Here is a 23,385-nt window from a genome sequence, read left to right as displayed (position 1 = left end):
TCATTGGTTTACACTATGGATGTGCTACTGTAGTGAGAGCAAATTTCAAATGACAAATAGGACTGCAGATCTTCAGTTAACTAACTTCGCGCACAATCTCTAGTTGTGTTTTGCTGGTGAAGCGAGGGCAGTGATGGAGAAGGAGATTGTAGTACCCTTTGGAAATCTAGTTTTTGAACAGGGACGGGCTTGTATCCATGTCCAATGTGTGCAAACACTGTGCGATTCAAGAGCATTCCTCTTGCAGGAGCAATCTTTGCGCCTTCATCTTCTCAAAGCTTCAGGAAACTCTCCATGTAGGGCACACTGAGGTAAAAGTATTACACATGTGCAAAAAGGTTAGATGGAATTGAAGTCTTTTATCATCCTAGGGAAAAAAATAAAAACCCTGCGTAGAGCCAGGTAGTATCCACATGTATTCATAAAACACTGCGTCGCATTGCACACCACATTCTTCCGCCTTGTGCCTAACGCACACTTGTTACATCTTGCGTCTCTTTCACCTGGGGCAGGGCCCTTTCCTCCATCTGATTGTGTATTCCAGAAGGGTTCAACACATACTATGGAGTGGTAGCATAATTTAAAAAAGAGTCTGCAACAAGAGGCCTTGCAGCTGTTGATTCGCAAAAAGCCTTATGCAATGCCCTTCCAGCCCTTGGTTCGCTCACAGTGTCCTGCCTCTAGAAACGGGCCAGACGCCATCTTTAATCTCCCTGAAAGGCAGGAGGACTGTCCCATCGCCGATGCCAGGCATGGCGGGGTGAGGGCTGCGCAGTGGGCAGTAACCTCAAGCACCTGCTCTCGAGCTGTAGAACAGCTCACTCTGGAAAATTCCATTCTCCACATTCACTCAAGCTCCTACAAATGCCACCATCCGGAAGCAGCAGTCCCCGTCAATCACCCTCGAGCTCAACCCTTACCTCATCCTTCCTCCCTGATAGAGAGACCATGTTTGTCTTCCTTCAGGGCCTCTGGACTCCTGGCTCTCCCTGGGCACCGCAGACCCTTGCATATGCTGCAGTGATAGGGTGACCAGAATTTTAAAGCCAAAAACCGGGATATTTCCCAAAAATAGGACTACAATTTTACTTCACCGAGCGCACAGAATGGCAGTTCTCCTTAGCAGGGAAGTACAGAAGAAAAATAAAATGCCATTTTTAAAGCCAGTAGCATGCCTGTTAATTTAATTGCTTTCTTATAACAGCTGCCTACCATCCCTACTTTGCAAAACATAAAAAGATGCCTCCTACCGTTTTCAGTCGACCGTCTCTGAAAACCAGGACATGAACTAAATTTCCTTAAATCTGCTGGGACAGCTGGTGAAAAATCGGTTCTATCCTGGCAAATCCAGGATGCCTTGACACCGTATGCAGTGATCCTGCACACTGCACTCACTCTTTCACACTTGTACAGGTGGTAGGTAGCTCCACGTGGTGCACAGGACGCACAAAACGCGGGCAGCCACATTTATTTTTAATTTGTATTGTTAATTGTGGTGTGCGCTAATTTAGTAGTCCATGCACAAGTTTCTTGTGTTGTAAATCTCTGTAGCATCTCATACTAAGCTTTGCCAGTATTTCTACCAGTGATGCTGGGACGATTTTTAGAGTGGCGCGCTGGCATATGTATCCTCACGAAAACCAGAGGGGATATTTGAAAGTCACACAAAAATTAAGGCCAATGAGAAACCTTTGCAGGGCCTTAATTGGGCCTTTCCTAGCTAAACTCTTTAAAGTTTTAAGGGGTGCAGTAGCACCTCCTGCAACCCTATTTCCAGCGCCACTGATGTCAATACTTAGTCCTGCCATTAATGCAGCATTGGGTTGCATTGAATTTCCCGGTTTTATGTCAGTGTTTCATCTTAAAGCATACACCAGGGGCCATATTACGCATGGGGCACATTTTCCAAGTTTACGCTGGGTGCAACTTTCTAAGGGTGCACCCAGCGCAATCCAGGAAAATGCTCCCCGTATGGTGAATGCGCTACCCCCATGGCAGAGCATTCAAGTGAAAAACGGAGCGGCTCTATTTTCACAGTTCAGGCAGCACCCACCTGCACTTTTAATGGGGAATAGAGATCCCCTTGCAGGCGGGTGCAGTCAGTGACTGCATCCACCCACAAGGGGATGTCTGGGGCGATGCAGAGGGATGCTCTCACCTCTTAACTGGCGCACTGTCCATGCTCCTCCTGACCGCTTCTACGCCTCTGCGCCCGCATCTGTAATAGGGCAAGGGTGCAGAGGCAAAGGGATTCCCTCATTTGCATGGGGCACGCCACCAGGCAAATAACAGAACACCCCCTCTAGATAGTGCTGATGCTTTATGTGCGCCAGTGCTATTGGTATTACAGAAGGGGCGGCACAACCATTGTGGCCCCTTCTGTAATACCAAAGTACCCTGGGGCAGGCGCATGATATGTTTAGCAAAGGTAATGGTTTCGTATGACCTACTGGACTGTGACATCCCAGGTCACTTTACTTGAAGTTGTGGTTCAGGAAAGATGGAATGACAAACCTCAACACAAAATGTGTGCATGCGAGTCAAGATACTCCTACATGGTTAGGTGCACCCCCACCCAACAAGTCGTAGTTATGTACACATTAATAATGATCTGGGATGGGCTTATCTCTGAGATGTCCCTTCCAGGTTTAAATTTATCTTCTCGTTTCAGACCTTCGTGAACGACCTGCTGGACAAGATCAGGGGCATGCAGAAGCTCAGCACGCCACAAAAGAAGTGACCGATCAACCGGGGGGAAGACTGACACGCCAGGGGTGGATTGCAGCCATGATGGGAAAGATCTCTCGCCCAACGTAATGTCCGAGAAGGTGCTCATTTCAGTGGATCCACCGTGCGTGGTGGTGGGGCAGCAGCGTGCAGCTCCTTCACAAAGCCTGCCAAAATCAAAGAGACAATTAGACTGATCCACATCCGGGTTAGTGTTTTGATAATGGCCTGGCATCCTGTCTGGAGGGGGGGGGGTCTGGAAACCTCTACCCCTAGACCTCGTTTTTTAAGCAGGTTTTCGCTCCATGTTCTTTTTTAATTTTATGGGGTGTTTTTTAGGAACTTTTTTAGCTAAGTTAAGGGTGCATTTTATTTTTATTCAATGGATTGAATTGTGAAATAAAACATTTTTTAGAGGTGCTGCTGGCTATGGTTTGTGGATGCGTGTAGTGTGAAAAAAGAAAATCTTTTGGGGTTAAGCAGGATGGTGGTCCCATATCCCAACGGACTACAGTCGCCTTTTACCTCTCCATTCAGGAAGTAAAGCCCATCACCATCCGAGGGGAAGTTCAGAGGAATGATCCGCACTGCATAGAAACACTGAGCCACTTGGGGTGAGAGCTAGAGATATGCAGGTGTATAAGATCCCACATGGCACCAAGTGGCCAGACGATATTTGGTGTGTGCAACCATAACCCATCGTGGCGGGTAACGTTACAGCACTGTAATACTGACCCAAAGGAGTTAGTCTTACATGTAGATCAGGCTTGCTAATGGCATATGGCGCTATAACCCCTGGTATGAAGTGCATTAGTGGCACCTATAGGATATTCATAGGAAGTCATGCCCAGCACAGATGCACTCTGAGCTGTTTCTGTTGTGTACATAGGGGTTTCTCATAATGGGACTGTGTTTGAGATTTCCCGGCAATCACAGCAGTGTACCCAACCAAAAAGATTTTATGAGGCACACACGAGGGGATGGGGATGAAGAGGAGTACTGAGATATTTCAGGGCTGTTAGGAGTGCCTGTGTGGTGGAGGACAATATTCCCAAAAATAAACATTTTTAAAGCTCAAAACCCATCTGCGCATTGAGGTATCAGTATGTTGTGCAAAAGTGGTTAAAAAAATGGTAATAAGTAGATCAATGAGTTCAGCGCATGTCGTCGAAACGGAGATGCCTGTAGGTTATAGACTTCAGTCCCATTGAGATAGCTTGCGATTTTTGGTTTAAAGCAAGTTTTATTGATTTTGAATACGTGAAAATGATGAACAGTACAGATTACCTCGCCTACATCCACCGGCCGATGAGGGCAGGAGAAGCTGAGAAAGAGACAAAAATATGAGTTGAAGATAGTGAGATACAACAAGCATTGGCATAGCCAATAGGTGTCTCCTTTGGAATCATATAAGTGTTTAGTTATCCAGCACAGTATCCTTGGTGCAACAACATAAACTGTTGCATGACTAAACACTTATAAGTTCCCAAAGGCGAGACATATTGGTTATGCCAATGCTTGTTGTGTTTCTTAAGGACTGGCATACTCGCTGCTCTGTGTGTGTTGCTGATCAGCAGATCATGGTTCAACACGGGGGCAACGTCTTTGGGCTGGTTGTCTTGAGATTCACCAAGTCGCTTTGGACTGCGCCCCTCCAGACCACAGAGCCATGGCCTGGGTCCCAGGACCTTTCACACAGCCTAGGCCTCAGTGATCAAGCACAGCTGCTTCTGCGTGCTGGGCTCAAAGAAGTCAATACCAGTGAAAACTGCAGTTTAGTTAATTTGGGCATGGGCGCATGACTGTAAAACCATGCAGGGGATAGTCCTGCCCCCTGTACAAGGTTGAGAGAGCAACACTGTCCCTCAGTTATTGGACATAGCATGGTTGGCGGCTGCAGTGAATGCTAACAAGTACAGAAACACTGGTTTCACTGAAGAACCAGTTAATCTGTAGAACTACAGTAAAAGCCACAAAGGCCTTAAATATGTCAGACCAATGCTAAATTGATGCCGTTGTTAACGGTGGGGCCCACCAACACCTATTTTTGGGCACAGGCACATTTCTTTTCTCTTCAGACTTTGAGCTGCAACAAGAGAGAAAATCACAAAAGGGGGAAAGGAAGAGAAGGAAGAGAAAGGCGAAAAACAATGACAAAGGAGGGATGAAAAAGAAAGCGCAGGAGTGAGTTGGGGGGGGTAAGGAGTGTCTGGTGGTGGATTAAAGATGCATGAGGGTTAATCAAGACTACGCAGCCATGCTATTTAGCACCACAACCTTCTACAGTGCCGTTGATAGCTGAGCAAACGTTTGGGCTCTGGCACTTCTACAAATTAAGCACTCATTAAACCATGACCTACACTACACGTGGGTCTGGATTCTGGTCCTTCAGAATAGCAGCAAACCGATCAATGCCGAGGTACAAACCAAATACTGCCAAACAAGCTACCTCGTGTGCACGGTGACTCTGCTTTGGGGACAGCAGGTCGAGCGTCTCACATTAAAGGTTCCCCTTTTGAAACAGCAAGCTACATGGGGCTTGCCACTGCCTCATGTTTACTTGTACATGCTGGATGTTATAAAGCTGCTGTTCAAAAGCTGACAGGAGCGTTTACAAAAGCAGGAAAACAATCTCTTTACAAGACATCCACACTGGTTTACAAGCTGAAATTAATTTATTTAACCCTGCCTTCTACACTGTACAGCGCCTCGCACATTTATGGGGTTGAAGCATTGCTCTGCTAATATTTGCCGATACTCGGGCCATTGTGTTATTCAAGGCCAATAATAAAAATGTCTTCTCATAAAAATGAGCGATATGTTGAGGGGCCTGCCAAATATTAGAAATAGAGCTATGCCCACGGTGATAGTGTGTTCTCTTAAAAGAATCTCTGGAAGGGGGGGGGGAGAAATGTTAAGTCCTTGTCACAGCATCTTCTCCCCCTTTCTCATTTATCTTATCTTTGTGCATTCCATTGTTGGTTCCGTCGCATCAGCTTTCAGTGTTCTCATTTCTCAAATAAGTCATTAAATGTAGCTTTGTTTTGGGGTAGCCAATAAGCGAAACCCGTTTATGTGGCCTGAAAGAAGTCCGCTGGCTGCAGTTTTAACACCGTTTGTGCGACCCAGACGTGAAGAGAATACAAGCACAACCCTTTGCATCAGTAATTTAGGAAAATCTCAATGCAGACAGTCAACAATACTATTGAGAAAACTAGAGTAATTGTGTGCATGTAAATCATCTCCTTCATGAAAGGGAAAACATGCACACTGCTCTTTGTCTCTTATGGTCCAGTGCGACATACGTCCCTACCTGTCATTTGAAGTTTTACTAATTTGGAGTAACATTTTTAAATCAATACACATTTTTTTTATATGTAAAACAGGATAAAGTGGGCAGGAACACTTTAAGATTTAAAATAATAGATTTTGGAAACCAAACTTGCAGCAGCTTTCTAAATGAAACATTAGCCAAGGTTAATTTAACTGAACGGAAAAACACAATTACATTTAATACAAAGAAACAATCGTTTGATAGAGAAGTTGATGTGTTCCGCACTTATTTACGTATATAAATATACGCAATATTTGCAGAGACTCTGGCCACAGTGTTCTACAAGGCCAATAATGAAAATGTCTTCTAATAAAAATGAGCGATGCAAAATAAAGGGCCAGCGAAAATACACAGCCCGCAAGTGGTCCACGCTTGAGAGAGAGGGGGAGCAGGAGATGAGCCAGCGAGTGTGCTTAGGAGAGCAGTCTGCTCGCTTTCAAGCACTGCACTCGTGGTGCGCCACTGCTCGCTCCCCCAAGGTGGATGCCGTCACAAGCACGAGTGTGTGCTTGAAAATTAGCAGAGCGACGGCTAAAGGCCCTCCTATGAAGCGCATGCACTCTGCGTAGGCGAGACCTAAAAACGGGGAGGCGGGCAGGGTATGTTTGGATGGCTGGGTTAGGCTGTTGACACGAGGGTCACAGTGCACCATCTTACATATAGTGACATATGGTTGTACATGAGTGGTGGGAAGTGTGAGGGGGCTGACAAGGCAGGAAGTGGATCTACTGGTAAGAGGTGTAGTAAGCACAGGGAGGCGGGGCATGTTAGTTTCCTGAATTCTTTCCCTAAGTGTCTGCTGCAGGGACCCCTTGTTATGTCAAACTGTGGTAGCTGATTCTCTGAAGCGACTTATTAGGCATGGAAAAACTCAGTCTCAGAGCCTGTGGAGCAAGTTTCTATGGTGTGGTACCTTATCCATACCCCATCTGATGAGGAGAGTTTGCTTGGCTGCACACAAGGCCAGTGTTCTCGCCCGCCCTCTTGCAGACCCCAGAGGGTAAGCCAAGGCGCTGGGAGGCTCAAAATCACATAACCCTGGAACCTAGGGAGTGTGGTTCTATAAATCTCATCCACGGTGTCTAATATGCCTTGAAAATGAGCTTATATGAGAGGGCAATTCCAAAAGAGATGAAGAGATGCATCAAGGTACCTATGCCCCCACATCCACTCCAACACGGTGCCCCCCCCCCCCCCACTTCCAGTGTGTAGTTCGTTCAGGAGTGTAGTAGCAGTAATGTACTAGTTGAAGCACTGTCCCCTTGCCCTGCGGCACTATGTGCCGTAGTGTTAGCTCGCTTCTGGTTGTCTGACCATTCTTTGGCGTGATTTGCCTCGCATTCTAAGTTGAGCCGATGATTTTGTAAGAGTCTAAGGTGCTTTAAAAAATTTGTATATATTCGATATAAGTCTTTTATTGGAGTGTATGGTGGTGATCCATTTTTGAATGGCAAGCGAGGTCTACATGCATGTGGCCGTAGTGACGGTTGCATAACCCTGTACCTTCCTGATTTTGATGGAAGTCTATTATTCCATTATGATTAAAAAAATCGCATAGCATCTTACAATCTGCGTATTGCCACGCTATGTAGGCTGTGCCCCAGGATACTGGTGGGAAATCTGGGTTTCCCTATTTTGGAGTTGGTGGCAAAATCCGGTAGACAATTTCTTTAAAAGTTGCACGTTATCCCAAGTGCCCATTGTAGCCTGGAGCAATGGGGAAATGTACATCCCTGGGGCCGGTGGGGTTTGGGGAGCCAAGGGATTTTCCATATGTGGATACTGGAGATTGTCTGGTTGATAAAAGCTCAATGCTTTTCTGTGACTGGTCTAGCCACTTTACAAGGCAACGAAGCTTCACCGCATGATAGTAGTGCTTAGGATGGGAAAGCCCCTGACCGCCATCCGCGGGGAACAAATATGTCAGGCGCTTAGCAATAGAAGTCTTTACCTGCCCATATGTAATGTTCGATTAAGTGTTGCAGTTTGAGAATGTGAGGAAAGGGGCATCAGGGGTAGGGATTGCAAAACATATAATATCATGGGGAGGACAGCCATCTTGACTGCCTGTAATCTCCCTAGCCAAGGCAACGTATGGTCTTTCCATTTCTGTAGTTTTGCGCGGGTGTTTGCCAGTAGAAGGCTTATCATGGGGTAAATATGGAGGCCTATATAAACCCACCCATGTGTGGCCCACATGAAGAGAAAAAATAACCCACAGCGTCTTGTTCTACTGTGGGACAGTAAGGTTAAGGAGTTGTGACTTTTTGGAGTTAATCTTGAACCTGGGCACCTTCCCAAAGGCCTCTGGTCCCTGCAAGAGGGCTGGCAAGGAGCCGGAGCGGTCCAATAGTGGCACCATGACATCGTCTGCGTATAATGCCAATTTGTGTTCCTTGCCACCCATCATAATGCTGGTTTTTTAGGGGTTTGCCCTCACCTGTCCTGCACATGGCTCCATGTATAATGCGAATAGAAGTTGTGACAGAGGGCACCCCTGCCTCGTACTTTGAGCGATTTCGAAGGGCTGGGACATTAGGCATTAGGCCATTAATTTGAACAGCTGCCTGGGGTCTTGAGTAACTACACCATATCCATTGTCTGATGCGTTGCCCTAATCCTATAGTCCGGAGGATAGCATGGAGATAAAGCCAGTGAACCTGGTTGAGTGCCTTTTTTTGCATCAATTAAGAACAGAAGTACCGGTATTCTAGAGCTCTGGACCTTATCCACAATGTAGCACAAACGTTTTGTGTAATCACTACAGTCATGCTCCAAGACTAATCTCGACTGATCGAGATCTATGAGGCCTTGCATCATGTGGGCCAAGCGTGAGGCTAGAACGGTGGTAAAGATCTTCGTGTCTACACTTACTAGTGATATGGGCTTATAGGCGGAGCATTTGGTGGGTACTTTGCCTGGTTTGTGTATGGCTGTGATGGTGGCTAGCCTCACCTGTGTCGCTTGTAAAAATCTGGTGGATAGCCATTCTGTCACTGGGCCTTGCCTGATTGGAGGCTGCCACTACTTTGTCAGTGTGGTTATCTGTCTCCAAGCTAAGGGCATGATGTCCTTCTAAGCAATCTATCTGGCTTGTTTAATAGTAGGCATTGATATCTCGCTCTGGTAGGTCCTCAGCCAAGTGCAGATCGGTGTAAAAACCTTGGAATGCGTGTGCAATTTGTTTGTCACGCTGTGGGCCCTTGATTTCTGCCACCTTCTTACTGTTCACCTGTTCTCAGTCTGTGAGCCAATAAGCGCCCTGTATATTCCCTCCTTCATAATATTTCTGTTTGGGCCACAAGAGGGTATACTCTGTGTAGTATTTGCCCAAGGAATGAACATGTAGAAGGTTGAATACTGAGTTTATTCAGCTCAAGAGAAATACAGCGACATGAGGCAGGAACAGAAATCAACTGCCAAAACACTTACATTCTGAGATAAAGCCTGGAACATCAAGAAGTGAAGGTTCTACATACAGGTGCCTGAGAGGCACAACACTGAGAATACTACATTATCCTCTTTTCTATACAACGAAAGATAAAACCAAGATAGGGAAAAGAAAGAACAAGAAGAAGAAGAGAGAACACAGGCGAAAAAGAAAAGAAACATGGAAAGGAAAAGTAGCAGGGCATAACTGAGAACAAAACATAACTTAAGAGGTTATCTGAACCTGGCAGGAATCCTACAGACTCTAAGACTCCTGCGAGGCTCTGGCACAAAAGTTACATCAATATTACTACTATTACTTCCATTCCCATCTTTAGCAACAGAACCTAAACTACCATCGTAGGAAACAGAACTGGGACTTGACGAAAGGTGATTAGAGGAATCATCATCTCTACCGACCTTAACAATTTTACAAATGTTCCACCAATTCTTGTTATTCACCCGCACTGCATTACCACAAACCTTACCAACCACTAATGGCTGGGAGAATTTGCTCCTCCCCTTGGTGACATGAACAGGATTTTTAATGCGAACATCATCACCAGCACAAATATTGTGAGGAACAGATCTTTTCCTTTCATCAAAATATTTTTTTTGCTTATTCTGAGCATCAGAAACATTTTCCCCTCACAAAACCATCAATGCCATCCATCACATTCATCTTCACCCATTTAGACATCCAACCTGGACAAATTTTCGTAGAAGGTTTCCTTCCCCTAAAAGTTCAAAGGGAGAAGCCCCAGTTGAAGAATGCGCAGTGGTACGGTAAAACCAGAACGTGGAACGCACAGCATTCTCAACCACGCACTTGCTGGCAATGGCCCACTGGACACAGTTATTGAGCACACAATTCATCCTTTCAACAAAGCCATTGGCCTGGGGGTGATAGAGGGAACTCTTTTTATGAGTAACACCACCCTGTTTAAGGAAACATTCAAATTCAGAACTAACAAACTGCACACCATTGTCCATCATGACAACCGAAGGAAAACCCTCTCTCAAGAAGATGTCTTTCAAAAAAAGAATAACATTAGCAGAGGAAGGTTCACTGATAAAATGAATCTCCGGCCATTTGGAGTAATAATCAATGGCAACGATAGCAAAACGAGAACAAGAGGGGAAAAGATAGAAAGGACCAACTAAATCAACTCCAATCCTTTCCCATGCTCTTTCCAGAAATTGAATAGGTTCCAAAGGGGGAGACCTAACCCTGTGACTTTTGTCTGAAGACTTGCAAATGACACCATTATCAACCAAGGTATCAACACAAACATCCATTTGCGGCCACCAAAACACATCCCTCAACCTACGCTTCGTGAAAGTTTTCCCTAAATGTCCTTCATGTGCACCATCAACCAGACGTTTCCGCAAGCTCTCAGGAGGAATAAGCCTTCCACACCGCATAAGAACACCATCTTCGACAGTGAGTTCATCAGCAACTTTAACATATGTTTGGAAAAGTCCAGAAACATTCTTTTCTTTTGGCCAACCAGATTTCAAATAATTTACAACTTGAAGAAGTACCTCATCCTTTAACAACTCCTTTTTCCACTCGACTTCATTGATAGCACACATCCCTTCAAGATCCAAAGCGGCAACAAAACAATCCTCTAGATCATCTTCCTTTTCAAAATCACAATCGTTATCAGTTATAGGAAAACGTGAAAAATAATCTGCCCTGACATTCTTCGAACCAGGCAGATAAATAACCTCAAAGTCATATTGTAGTAGCTTCGTAGACAACCTAGCAATCCTAGGGGTATGCTCCTTAATCTTCTCACCAGACAAAATAGAGACAAGAGGATTATGATCCGTACGAATTATAAAATGACTACTCCAAAGATAAGGGTTGAACTTCCTGACCGCCCACCAGCAAGCTAAAAGCTCCTTCTCAATGACAGAGAAGTTCACCTCGGCTCCACGCAAAACCCTCGAAGCATATGCAATGGTATTGTCAATTTGGCCATTCCTTTGAGTGAGTACAGCCCCAAGACCAAAACCACTCGCATCCACAGTCACAACACATTCTTTGTTAGGGTCAAAAGGTTTAAGCACACTGTCGCCCTTTAACTGTAATTTAATCCACTTGAATACTACACTCTGCCCTATCCATATCCAGTGCTCTAAGCTTTTTCCTCGCTATGTGAAGTTGGTGGTGTGTCTAAAGGGAACCTGTCGGTTTGGGTAGCCCCTCTAGCTCTTTCCTCTAAGAAGTCCTTTTATTCCGGTTTTGCATCCTTGAAACTAGCAGCAATGGCGATGAAGTGGACTCGTAATATCGCCTTTAAAGTGTCCCACAAAAGCATCACTAGTGTGTCTGGGTTGTCATTTGTTTCCAGAAAGGACGCAATCGCCTATGGTATCGCTGTGACTACAGCTGTGTTCCTTAAGGAGTTTAGGATTCAGTCGCCACATGCGGCTCTGGTGGGGAAGGTAGGGTACGCTAAACTCAATGTGTATAGGTGAGTGGTCTGATAGGGTGGCTACCCTAATGTCTGTGTCCTGGACCGAGGTGCCCAATCGATGTGTAGCTAGGAAAAGGTCTATACGTGCGTATGTCTGGTGAGCTGCCGAAAAAAGGTATAGGAATTTTCTGTCAGGTGGTTCTTGCACCAAACGTCAGTGAGACAGTGTTCAGCACGCTGACGAATGCCCTGGGGTGACGATGTGCCAGTGTGACCAACTCTCTGTATCGACCGATCTAGCGTGGCATCCCCCACCAAGTTAAAATCCCCCCCCCCAATAAGACATCTGTATCTGTGGTCTCCATCGCTCGACCTAGGGCCACCAAGTTAAAGGGTTCCTGATGGTCATGTGGGTGTAAATGGTGGCGAGAGTGAATGTGTATGACCCAATGGCTATATGGAGGGAAAGAAGGCATTCCCGGATTTCAGCCTCGGTGTGGAGCACTCTACCTGCAAAGTGAATGGCCATAAGGACTACTACCCCTGCTATCTTCCCAACTCCAGCGGGAAAAAAACAGACGATCAAACCAGCACGATCTCATACGTCACCAGTCTGTCTAAAGCAGGTGAGTTTCCTGTAGCAGCCATATATCAAATCTAGACTTGCGTAACATGGATAAGAGTGCCACTTGTTTTGCCGGCACATGGAGGCCCCTCCCAGTATAGCTAAGTATCTTAACCAGTAGTCAGCTGGGGAAGGGGAGAAGGGGGTGGAGTATGGAGTGGGGAACCTGTGGCCATTATTCCCATCACCATAGGTATTGTATAAATCCAATGGGATCAGAAGATAGTATAGTGTGAATAGAGAAAAAAATAAGAAGGTATAGACTTCTAGTACCGAACTGAAACACTTTGACACTTCCCTCTCTGGTTTGCCTAGAATATAGTAAGTAGGGTCCATTGTACCAGCGCCGAGATTGGAGATACATCGGTTCACCGGGGTCGCAAGCCCCACTGTCCTACAAACACGTTCTGGGCCTGACATCGTAACGGGTCCCCAAACCAATACGAATGGTAAAACATTTTTGGCAGGTGTACATCCCCCATGGGGACTGCTAGCGTTTCTGGCTCATCAGGGCATACTTAGGTTACTGATTGCCTCTCCAGGCGTCTCCTGGAGTTGTCACAGCAGGTTTTCTCTCTCTTAATGACTTTCGGTGTCGTTCGGCTTGGTTGTCTTCTGTTTCGACCTCAGAGAGCGTTGTGAGTACTTCGTAGGAGGAGTCTTCCTTTGCGTCCTCCATAGTGTGGACGGACCGGGTCTCGTTGTCCCACACAGAGGTGAGACGAAATGGATGGCCCCATTGGTAGCGGATTCCCCTCTTTTGCAGGAGTTCTGTGAGCAGTTTCAATTGTCAGCATCTTTGCAATGTAATGGGAGACAGGTCCTGGTAAAGCTATATCTTAGTGCCTACAAACTCCTACTGCCTTCATGATAGTTTCTGCATGTAATAACAGAGGCTTGTAAGGATATCCCGAGGCATTCCCGGAGAGCTGGCAGGTCGACCTGCCTTGTGCATGCGATCCAGTATTATAGCTTGTATTGCAAGGTCGGGCACTAAATGATGAGTCTTCAGACGTAGTCCTTAAGGTTATTTGTGGCAGTCTGCAGGGGGACTAATGCGAATGTTGGCCCTCCTAGACGTTCAAGGTCTTCCACTTGGTACTGTAATTCAGCATTCTTGTCCTGGAGTTCTCGACGGTGGGCGTCGTTCTTCATCTAGGGATTTACTAGTATGTTCTGGGGTGTCAACCCTGTGTTCCAGCTCACCCGTGTCTCTCCTGAGAACCTTAAACTTGTCTGCTATATCCTGTGTAAGGGTTGCAAAGTCCAAGCTCAACGTGCCAAAGAGGGCCTCTAGGAATGACCTGGTGACTAGTGCTTCCTCCTCCTCTTAATCTACTACTACGGCTTTGGTGGGCGCAAGCGAGGCGACCTTCCTGGCCAAGTGTTTAGCGAGTAGGTCTTTTATGGATCCATCCTTTTTAGAGTTGCCAGTTCTCACCCAGGCTGATAGATCCTCCCGGTACACAGCTGACATGGGACTCCTCTAATTTGGCAGTGCCTGTGTCTATCCATTCCGCCGTGCCACATAGCCTGAGACTGTAGGTAATATAAATGCTGGAACCCCCTCTGATTTGGGTTCCTCAGGGAAGGTGCCAGTCATCCACTCAAGTTCCAGTCCCCTGTAGGGCTGTCTATCGCCAGGCTACAGTTGGGACTTGGGTATCGGAGAATTCCAGCTCTGGTACCGACTCTGCAGCCTCCCGTCTCTCCCTGTCCCTCAAGTGTAGGCTCCTGTTTGGTGGCTCTGTCCGTATGGGGATACGTGCATGCATAGACCTGTCCGGCCTCCTCCTGGCTGTGTCGCTCGCTGCTGCCGGTAAATAGAATTACTCTCCCTGAGTCGCCCAGCTCAATGCCCCGTGGCCTAGCTTCCCTCAGGCAGGCCCCATGCTCCCTCTATGCGTTTGGAGCACTCGTGCCTGGGTGCTCGCGTGTAGTCCGTCACAACTAGGGCACAGGAGAAACGTCCTATATTTCCCCGGGCAGGCCTGCATTGCTCCGTCGGCCTCTCTCACCTGGCTTCTGAGGCAGATGACTCTGGTTGGCTCCCAAAGTGCCCGGGGGTCCGCTCTCCCCTTTCCTCACCCCGATCAGGACCCAGGCCGTTCAGCTACTGCCTGCAGCCAGTCTTCTCGGTCTGGGCAACCTCTACGCCATCTTGCACTGTCTGAGGTTACACCAGGCCTCCACCGCTTCTTCGTCGCCCGTGCTGAGCATTCAGCAGTGTCACTCAGCCCAGGCAGTCCCCACGGTTCTGGGTGCCTACCTAGCAGGTATTTAGGGCTCGAGGAACACCACTGTTGCTGCAAGGTTTATAGCGGAGCTCACAGTGTGCTACCGCTCAGTCACCATTTTGGCCATGCTCCAGTAGCTTCCAATTTTGAGTGTCTGTTGCAGTCCTCTCTGAGTAGCCATGAGGTCATAGTTGCATTAAATTACTGAAATGGGCTAATGCACCTGCAGTACAAAGCGAGGGCAAGGACCGTAGGCAAAAAGTGCATGTGTTTCTGTGAGTAACAAAGTTGTTCTTACTTTATTTTTAGTTTTGTTGGGGTTTTTTATATAGTGTGAAAGACAAGCTGAGCACTAGACTAAGAAAACGTTTGTCAGTAGGAGTGTTGGGACAGGAATGCGCACTTAATGGTAAACTGGCATGTACCCCTGCACTGAGTGCCCAAATGTACCTGAAAATGATATCCTGACCATTTTCTTGGGCGTAGCGCAGATGCCTAGGCCTGTTCTAGTAACGAAGTTCCAGAACTTGTTTTGTAACCTGCAGCAGTGCACGAAGGGTGCCTTTATAGCAGGCTTATGACTACTGCCCATTGCCTGCTAAGTCACACAAAGCTTTAGTGGCAGCATACCAATTTTTTTATGGATTATTATTGTGACCAGATCTTTTTCTTTGTAGAAGGGAGAGTGCAGTGCAGCCTACTGACTACTCGTGTACATTTCAGCTGTTACATCAATCCAAAGTCCTTACACAGACTTTCTGTGTATAAGCAGTGACTTTGTGGCACATATACGCTTGACCCTGTGTAATGAGTCTCACTACTGGGACCCTTGGATTAGCATGGCACAAGACTGAGGTTGGAGACAGCTCCTCCAGACAGTGGAAATATGCTGACTGCATTCCTAATGCCGGAGTGTGGAAATCTAAAGTCAATGGGGAGCTTGCTAGCAAAAGACTGCTGATTGGTTGCTCCATGGCTCTCCCATGTGGTGGTAGGATTGAAGGATGAGACCGCATATTCAGTTGTTCTAGTTAAGGAAGTTTTTAGGCAGGGCCTGCCTCATTGCTGTTCCTGACTACTGCTTTAGGAGTTATGATGACAGCCAGATGTAGAGAGCTCAAACTTCATTATGACCCTGTTTTGGATTCTTTTGCTTGGCTACCTGCTGCGAGTCATCACTTTCCACAACAGCTATGTTTGAGGAACTGCCCAAAAATTTATTTTGAAAGAGAACCAACCGAAACTGGTTCTGAAGCCTTACAAAGCAGATTGCCATTTGCTGTCTGGAAATGTGTATAAAAGTGGATTGATTTGCCTTGCCTCGGTACTGTGTGTAAAAGTAGGATGCAACCCACCACACTTTGATACAGTTCCATGTTTTGCAGCATGAATCTGTTCTGGATTTACATGCAACGCAGGATTCTGCCATCTATGGTTGGGTCCAGAAATGCAGATTTTAGTCCCTTCTCTCCCGCTCTTATTTATATATATTTCTTTTTTTGTGAGCATCAGCAACCATTTGATGGTAGGTCACTCCTTGCATGACGTCAGACATATGCTCCGAAGCTCCTCCAGTGTGGTTTGCATCTCCAGGTTATTTTTTTCTGTCATTGGGGCTGGTGTACTGACTGTCTTTGAGGAAGATCACAAAGACACTAAAGAAAACCTAAAATCTTCAAAGAGTTTGTAAAGGTAAAATCAATCATGTGGGCCTGAGTTTGAGCAAGGGGGCGGAGCACACCCAATTTAGATTTTGCTTAACTGCCACCACAAGTTTGCATAGAAGGACGCTCATGACGTTTACAACTTTTCTTTCAAAGTATTGCAAGTGCGCTGTGATTACTGAGTTCCAGCCAAAGACCCTGAAGACAAGGGCTAAGAGCAGAGGGGCACACTATGCGGTGGTGGAATCTCTGCACAAACGTGGGTAACTCAAAGTTCTGGGCTTGCCAAGGAACTATAGAAACCCCAAATTAAATTAACTGGCTAAAAGCGAAGGCTCATTGCTGAAGAAATCACTGAGGTCGAGCAAGAGAAAACACTGAAAACAGCTAAGGAGGCCGACACTGAGAAATGCAGGTAATATACCAAGGGCACACCACAGCCATGTTGAAGTCTTCGGGCTCTAAGCATGTGAATGCTGCCTCGAATCAGAAAGTAAAAGTAATCAAAGGGAAGCAAAAAGGCATCCCCGCATGTCCAGACCAAAACACACAGTAAGAGGCAAGCTCTGAGACAGGGCCTTGACTCCAAAAGTGCTCATGAGTGTGGGAGGGGGGGGCAGACCACAGAGATAAGGAGGTTTCGACACCAAAGTTGACCTTCGCTGTCTTTCTTGTTCAACAAAAGTTCCTTCATGTCAAAGAAAACCAGCATTTGCAATGCAATAGGTCTGCATTACTGATAATTTGAGGTATTGGTGTTGCAAATATTAATGCACCGCCAATAGCTCATACTTTCAGTAATGGAAGACCTAGTGCAGTGCAAATGCTTGCGTAGTGAGCTGGGAACCAGCATTGTATCTCTCAGTGCAGTACCACAAGCTCCTCCTAGAGGTCCCTAGTGAGCAAGGCACCAGCACTGCATTTCAAGGTGCAGTACCGCAAACTACTCCTAGAGGGCCCTAGTGAGCAAGGCACCAGCACTCTATGTCTAGGTGCAGTACTGCAAGCTGCTCCTAGAGGTCCCTAGTGAGGAAGGCACCAGCACTGCATGTCTAGGTGCAGTACCGCAAGCTGCTCTTAGGGTTCCCTAGTGAGCAAGGAACCAGCACTGCCTGTCTACAAAGTTGGAGTTCTTGGCATTATAAATGGCAATGTTTTTACCTAGCCATTTTGCAGAGTGCAGCACCATATGTGGTCAAAAGGGTACCTCTTTTGGTCACTTATGGGACTGTCCCCTGCAGAAGATATGGTGAATCTACCCTACCCATAATGCATTGCATGCAAGACAGCTATTTGAATGTACTCGTAGTACTATGTCCATATATACAATTAGAAGCTTTGAAATGTGACAAAATAATTATTACATTAATTTTGGATTAGGCTGTGCTCTGTGTGGAGCGGATGAAGGGAAATTTGTAGACGGTATCATATAAATGTGAGATGTTCTAGTGAGTGAAGTAACCACTGCCAGCCTAGCTTAGTACAAAGTGTGTGTCCTGCCTATAGCCTTTTAACAAAATAGTGCCTTGAGGCTGTAATTAAAACCTAGGAAGTAACAACACATGTAACAGTGGTTGTCCTCATGGGAGGTTACAAGAAGAGACAAGGCGGGACTAAGGATGGACTACTAAGCATATTGACCAATGAAAAGCCACCAATTTCAAAGGACAGGAGCCAATTAAAAAGAATGGCGGAAAGTGGTTGGAGCTTTATGCCCATATTCTGAATACAGTATGTCTCAAAGAGACGGCGCAAGCGCTACCTAGGCGAGACCTAAAAATGGCACCTTGAAGCTGAAATGGATCCTCTGCTGAGGAGGAAGTAGTTTGATAATTCCTTGAAACCCTATGAATCTCTCTCAAGCCGTCAAGGGAAAAGGTCAGTGAACAAGATGCCACTGAGCTGGAGCATCAGACAACCACAGGAAGAATCTTCGTGTAAGAAGAGGATTCCGAGGAGGGCCAATTTGAGCAGGAAGCCTTCTAAGGAGTAGAGACTATGGAGAAGTTTTGAGATTTATACACTGATTCTCCTGAACGGGTTGATTCTTATCAATCTAAGCATTCACCACCGGATGGCATTGAAGTATATAATGTCTTAATAAAGAAAGCAGTAGACACTTGGGAGACCTTCAGAGAGCCAGCTGGATGGTGGTGACCTCAAGGGGAAAAAAAAGAAGTAGCAGCACTCTAGCTGAGACCTACTTTAAATCAAGGGCACTGAAAAGAACCAATGCACCAACCCAATGCAACCCCTGTAGCAGGCCCCATCTTCATAAGAAGAGCAAGCCTGTGGACACGGTGGGCCCCAAGATAGAAATATCAGTGGTGGCACAGTAGCACACTGCCGACTCTAACGCACTGATAAATAGGTATTCCCACCAACATTGGGATGGAATTGAGGGCCTCATACAACATCTTCCTGAAGAATATAGGAAGAGAGTGTAAACTGTCATTCAACACATGCCTAAAGTCCTCACTCAAAGCAGTGGACACAGCTGGCAGGTAGCTGTGTGCCTGCACCACTCTTGAGAAGATGCTCCTGGTAAAGAGTGTCGGGGTTTAAGCAGAAGGTGGAAGCCTACGTACTAAATGTCTTTCAATGGGAGAGTCTCTTCAGCAACAGTCGATGTACTACAACACACGTGGAAAGATTACACCGCAATGAGGGCTCTGTAGTTCAGAGGTCCTTTTCAGTGGGTGAATGACATCTAGGAAGATAACACACACAAGGAGTGTTTCACACCCTTCCATGTCTTACCTGTCCGTCCCACCGCCAAGTGGTGCACCATCGCAGTGGCAGTATACTTCCCCATCAAGACACCTTTTAGGGGAGACCAAGTAAGAAGAACTACACTGCGAGAGTCCTGAACCATTCATCAAATGACTTTCCAACAAGAACCCTCTTACACAAAACACCTGTAGGGGGGGGCAGGATCGGAGGCTTGACTGAAGAGTGGTGAAAATAAACTCTGTCCGATGGATATTGAACACGCTGACCCATACTAGACCTAAGGCATTGGACAGGTTTATTCAAAATGACACTGCTTGAAAAGAGGTGAATATGTAGTGACTGACACCTCAGGAATGTCTACCTGCACGAACCAATGAACAGCAGACACAGGAAGTTGCCATGGTTCAACATAGACCAGGTACATTACCAGCTCCGAGTTCTGCCCTTAAGGGGAAAAGCCAGTGGAGTGGCTTTTATCCCCAAATGCCTCGCTGTTGTAGCAGAACACTACTTGAGACAGGGAATATATGTTTACTCATTCTTTGATGATTGGCTATTAATGGTGAAATCACCCGAACAGTGCCAGGATAATATACAGACAGTGAAAAGGGCACTCCACAAACAAATCTTCAAGAGCTGTAATGGCCATGAGGTTAAACATACCTGAGGTGCAGTACACAGAAGTGGACCGGTTAATCAGACAGCCAAATGCCTCACAAGAGTGGGAGCTAAAGCAACAGTCGGTGGAGAAACCCTTTTTGAAATGGGGCACATCAGTCCTAAAACTATTCGCAACTCGGGTAAAAACAACATTGCAAAGCTTCCAATCCAGATATTCACACCACTAATAAATAGGAAATGTCCAATTTTTAGAACTGGACTGCTTTGGATGACTGACTCCATTCCTGGTGCACCTTCATTTTCATGAAAATCAATTTTTAGAACAGTCAAAAGCATTTTCCTGCACCCTTCTCCCAATTCTGTTGATACCACTTGTGATACAGACCAATGCAAGCAAGCACACTTGACTAATCTTGATAATACTCGTATGGGACAGGAAAACTTGTTTTTTTATACCAAGTGGAGACGGCACAGAACCGGATTAGAAGGCTGCCAGCTCATCAGAACTTGTTGACCATTCAAAGAGGCCAGAACAAAACATCCGTCACTCACTACACTGAGCCTGGCAGGGTACCTCCCAATGACCTAGATTTCAGACATGTAAGCCTATCCGTAAGAGCTAGGGAGGTACTTAAAGCCAGACAGAAGTGCTGGACCGCAAAGTGGAGCAGATTCAAACAACGGTATGAAAGGAAAGGGCATAGTAAAGCAGGGCACTAGACACTACAATAGTCGGGTACCTCCCACACCTAGTATGGAGAGTCTCTTGTACATCTATCTTAAGGTACGTCCGCTAGCCATAGTGGCATATACACTGGGAATCAAAGGAAGAAGTGTTTTTGAACATACCAGTCATCAAAAGATTCCTGGAAGGAGCAATGAGAATAGCATCCCTGGGATCAGCTCCAACCCCATATGGAACCTCATCCTATGCTTATACACCTCATGAAACCGCCTGGTGACCCTCTGCATAACGTAGGACTCAAAAACATAGCTCTTAAAACAGCCATCTAAATTGACATTGCGTCTCTACAGAGAGTTAGTGAACTGATGGCACTCACAATATAAGAACCTCACCTGCAAATACACCAGGGCAGAGTGGTGAAGAGAACAAGCCTACAACAGTGATATCACACTAAAGTAATTATCGCTAGATGGACAGTCCAGACATGCTTCATGACATTAGGAGTAACAATGGGAGAAAAACCAAGTGTTCACTCTACAAAAAAAGGGGAGTAAAACTCACTTTCCATGCTAACGCACCCATAAATGAATCTGCATTGCAGCCACATGGTATTTTGTAAACACCTTCACAAAACATTACTAAATGGGCTTTCAAGCTAACACGAAGGTACTGGTGGGAGAAAGGGTACTAAAATGCCTTTTTGCACATACTCATCTCAACCCTGACTCCCAAGGGAAGAGAATATTACTACAAAATCAACGCAAAGCATGTGAATCCAGATGAGATTCATGTCGCAAAATGTAAAGGTTACTTACCTGTAGGGATAGTTTTGTAGCTTGAAGAATATTTGGGATTCACATGCAATCCTCCCTCTGCCTCAGAGTTAGGTCAATTTGTCAAGAGGGCGTTAGAATTTAAAGGTATAGGTAAAAAGGAAGCTATAAATACGAGGAAGTCATCCAAGGGGAATAAAGAGGCTGAAGATGGCAACCACGCCGAGGTTCTTGCAGAGCATTCGTGTGATGTCCTGCAAGGTGGAACTTGACACAAAATGGTTAAACAACGCTCACAAAAAAAGCGAAGGGATTAAGAGAAATTTCTAGATCCCACCGTTATATGGTGAATTAATGTATAGATGTGAATCCAGAAAATTCTTAAAGCTGCAAAGCTACTCCTACAGGTAAGTAATCATTTCGTTCTTCATGACCAAAAAAGGCACTGCCCGGCCAAGTACTCTAAGGACTGCTGTGAGACTGTCTTCCAAAGCTGAAGGGACTTCACCTGAAGTCTGCTCTTTCTGCTGGATAAGGTGAGGGTCTGCTGAGATCCTAGTAACCTGCTTGCCTGCTGAAAGAGGGTAGGAGTGTTCCTGACTGTTGGAAGCCGGAGCCCCCGTCCCGCACCACTGTCGCCAAGTGCGAGACCCCGGACTTCCCACTCAACGTTAGGCCAAGTAAGGACACCGTTTCAGATAGCCCTGCTCACCCCCTTAGTAGCTTGGCACGGGCAGCCAGGCCTATCTCCAAGGCATGAATGTTCAGTATGTGCAACCACACTCACAGCAACCCACTAGTGACACCACAAATGGACTCCACACGAGTTTGATAAAACGAGTATAAACGTTATATAGAAAGACATACGATCAGACAATGCTACAAAGCCAACAAATAATAACGGGTAATATTCGTTTCGGCTGGCTGGAAGGTTGAAATCCCAACCACCGCTTTCCATGTGCTATGCTGGTCGTAATGCTAGAATTACACACGTTGCAATGGTCAAACAATGGTGCACTGCATAATGATGCAATCCTGCGCTTGGCACAGCAGAAATAATACAATGTGCAACGATACACCCCGGTACCTTGCAATGGGAGAAATAATGCAATGTGTACCGCTACAATCATGTACTGTGCAATGAAGGAATAATGCAATGCGTCGCACCTCAACCACGTACTTTGCAATGAAGAAATAATGCCATGCGTGCCGCTACAATCATGTTCTTTGCAATGGAGAAATAATGCAATGTGCTACAATCGTGTAGTTAGTTCTGCAGAAATAATGTCAGGCGTCATAAGACAGTCTGGCAGTTTGTTAGCAGCAATATTGGCAAGGTGTATTACGACAGTCGGCCTCTTCGATAAGTTGCCCCCACACGTATCAACGATCATAAAGTACAGCTTTTCTCTCGGGCCCCAGTACTGCCACTCCTTGGATCAGTATGGGCCCCAATGTGGGCCAAAGCAAATGCTCCCTTCGCTAGAAGCACTGAGAGGCCGAGAGAGTGTCCCTCCGTGCCCGCATCCTGCCCAGGTAGTGATTCACATTACCTGGGGGCGCAACCCCACTCTCCTCTCCTCCTTCAGCGAACTGGGCCTTTAGTGTAGAACTTTCTCAAGGGGCCTCAGCGGCTTGGCCTGGCAGCTCTGCTCCTCCGGGGCTACCGGTCAAGGCTGTGATTGTTCGGAAGGTCTCAGGCAGCCGCAGGGCACACATACCCCATACGATTACGTTACTCCGGGTGCACGTTCACCACAGCTCCGGGTCTCCTGTGGCACGAAGCCACACACACAACGCTGATGAGACTTCACATCGACTTCGAGTGCATGTTTACCAGGCACTCCGTCCTGCAGTCTCAGTTGGCAACAAGACACACACCCCGCGCTGCAGAGACTCACTTTCTTCCTGTGCACACGATGATCAGCCGATCATCTCCACAGTCCCAGGTTGCACCAAAGCACTCACACTGCTTCACTGAGACTTACTCGAACTCCGGTGTCCTGACATCCAGGCGCTCTTCACCAATGCCTTCGGCTGCACCACGACATGCTCCCCGTGTCTGAGCCTCACTGCTGCTCCGGTGCACTCAATGATCAGGCACTCCTCACCAGCTCCTCCGGTGAACCCC

The 23,385-nt window shown here is 46.4% G+C and overlaps 1 protein-coding gene across 1 annotated transcript in view; it reads left to right on the top strand.

The window, feature by feature from the left end:
- Window positions 1-3,147, top strand: part of PPP1R14B (protein phosphatase 1 regulatory inhibitor subunit 14B) — a 57,030-nt gene extending 53,883 nt beyond the window's left edge. The window contains exon 4 of the mRNA XM_086938354.1: window positions 2,672-3,147. Coding sequence (XP_086794480.1) covers window positions 2,672-2,740 — 69 coding nt within the window. The 3' untranslated portion in view covers window positions 2,741-3,147. The remainder of the gene's footprint in view (window positions 1-2,671) is intronic.
- The last annotated feature ends 20,238 nt before the right edge of the window (window positions 3,148-23,385 follow it).

This window comes from Lissotriton vulgaris, chromosome 9 (assembly GCF_964263255.1).
Source record: "Lissotriton vulgaris chromosome 9, aLisVul1.2, whole genome shotgun sequence".
NCBI classification, from domain to species: Eukaryota; Metazoa; Chordata; class Amphibia; order Caudata; family Salamandridae; genus Lissotriton; species Lissotriton vulgaris.
This window is presented reverse-complemented; position numbering and strand designations above follow the sequence as displayed.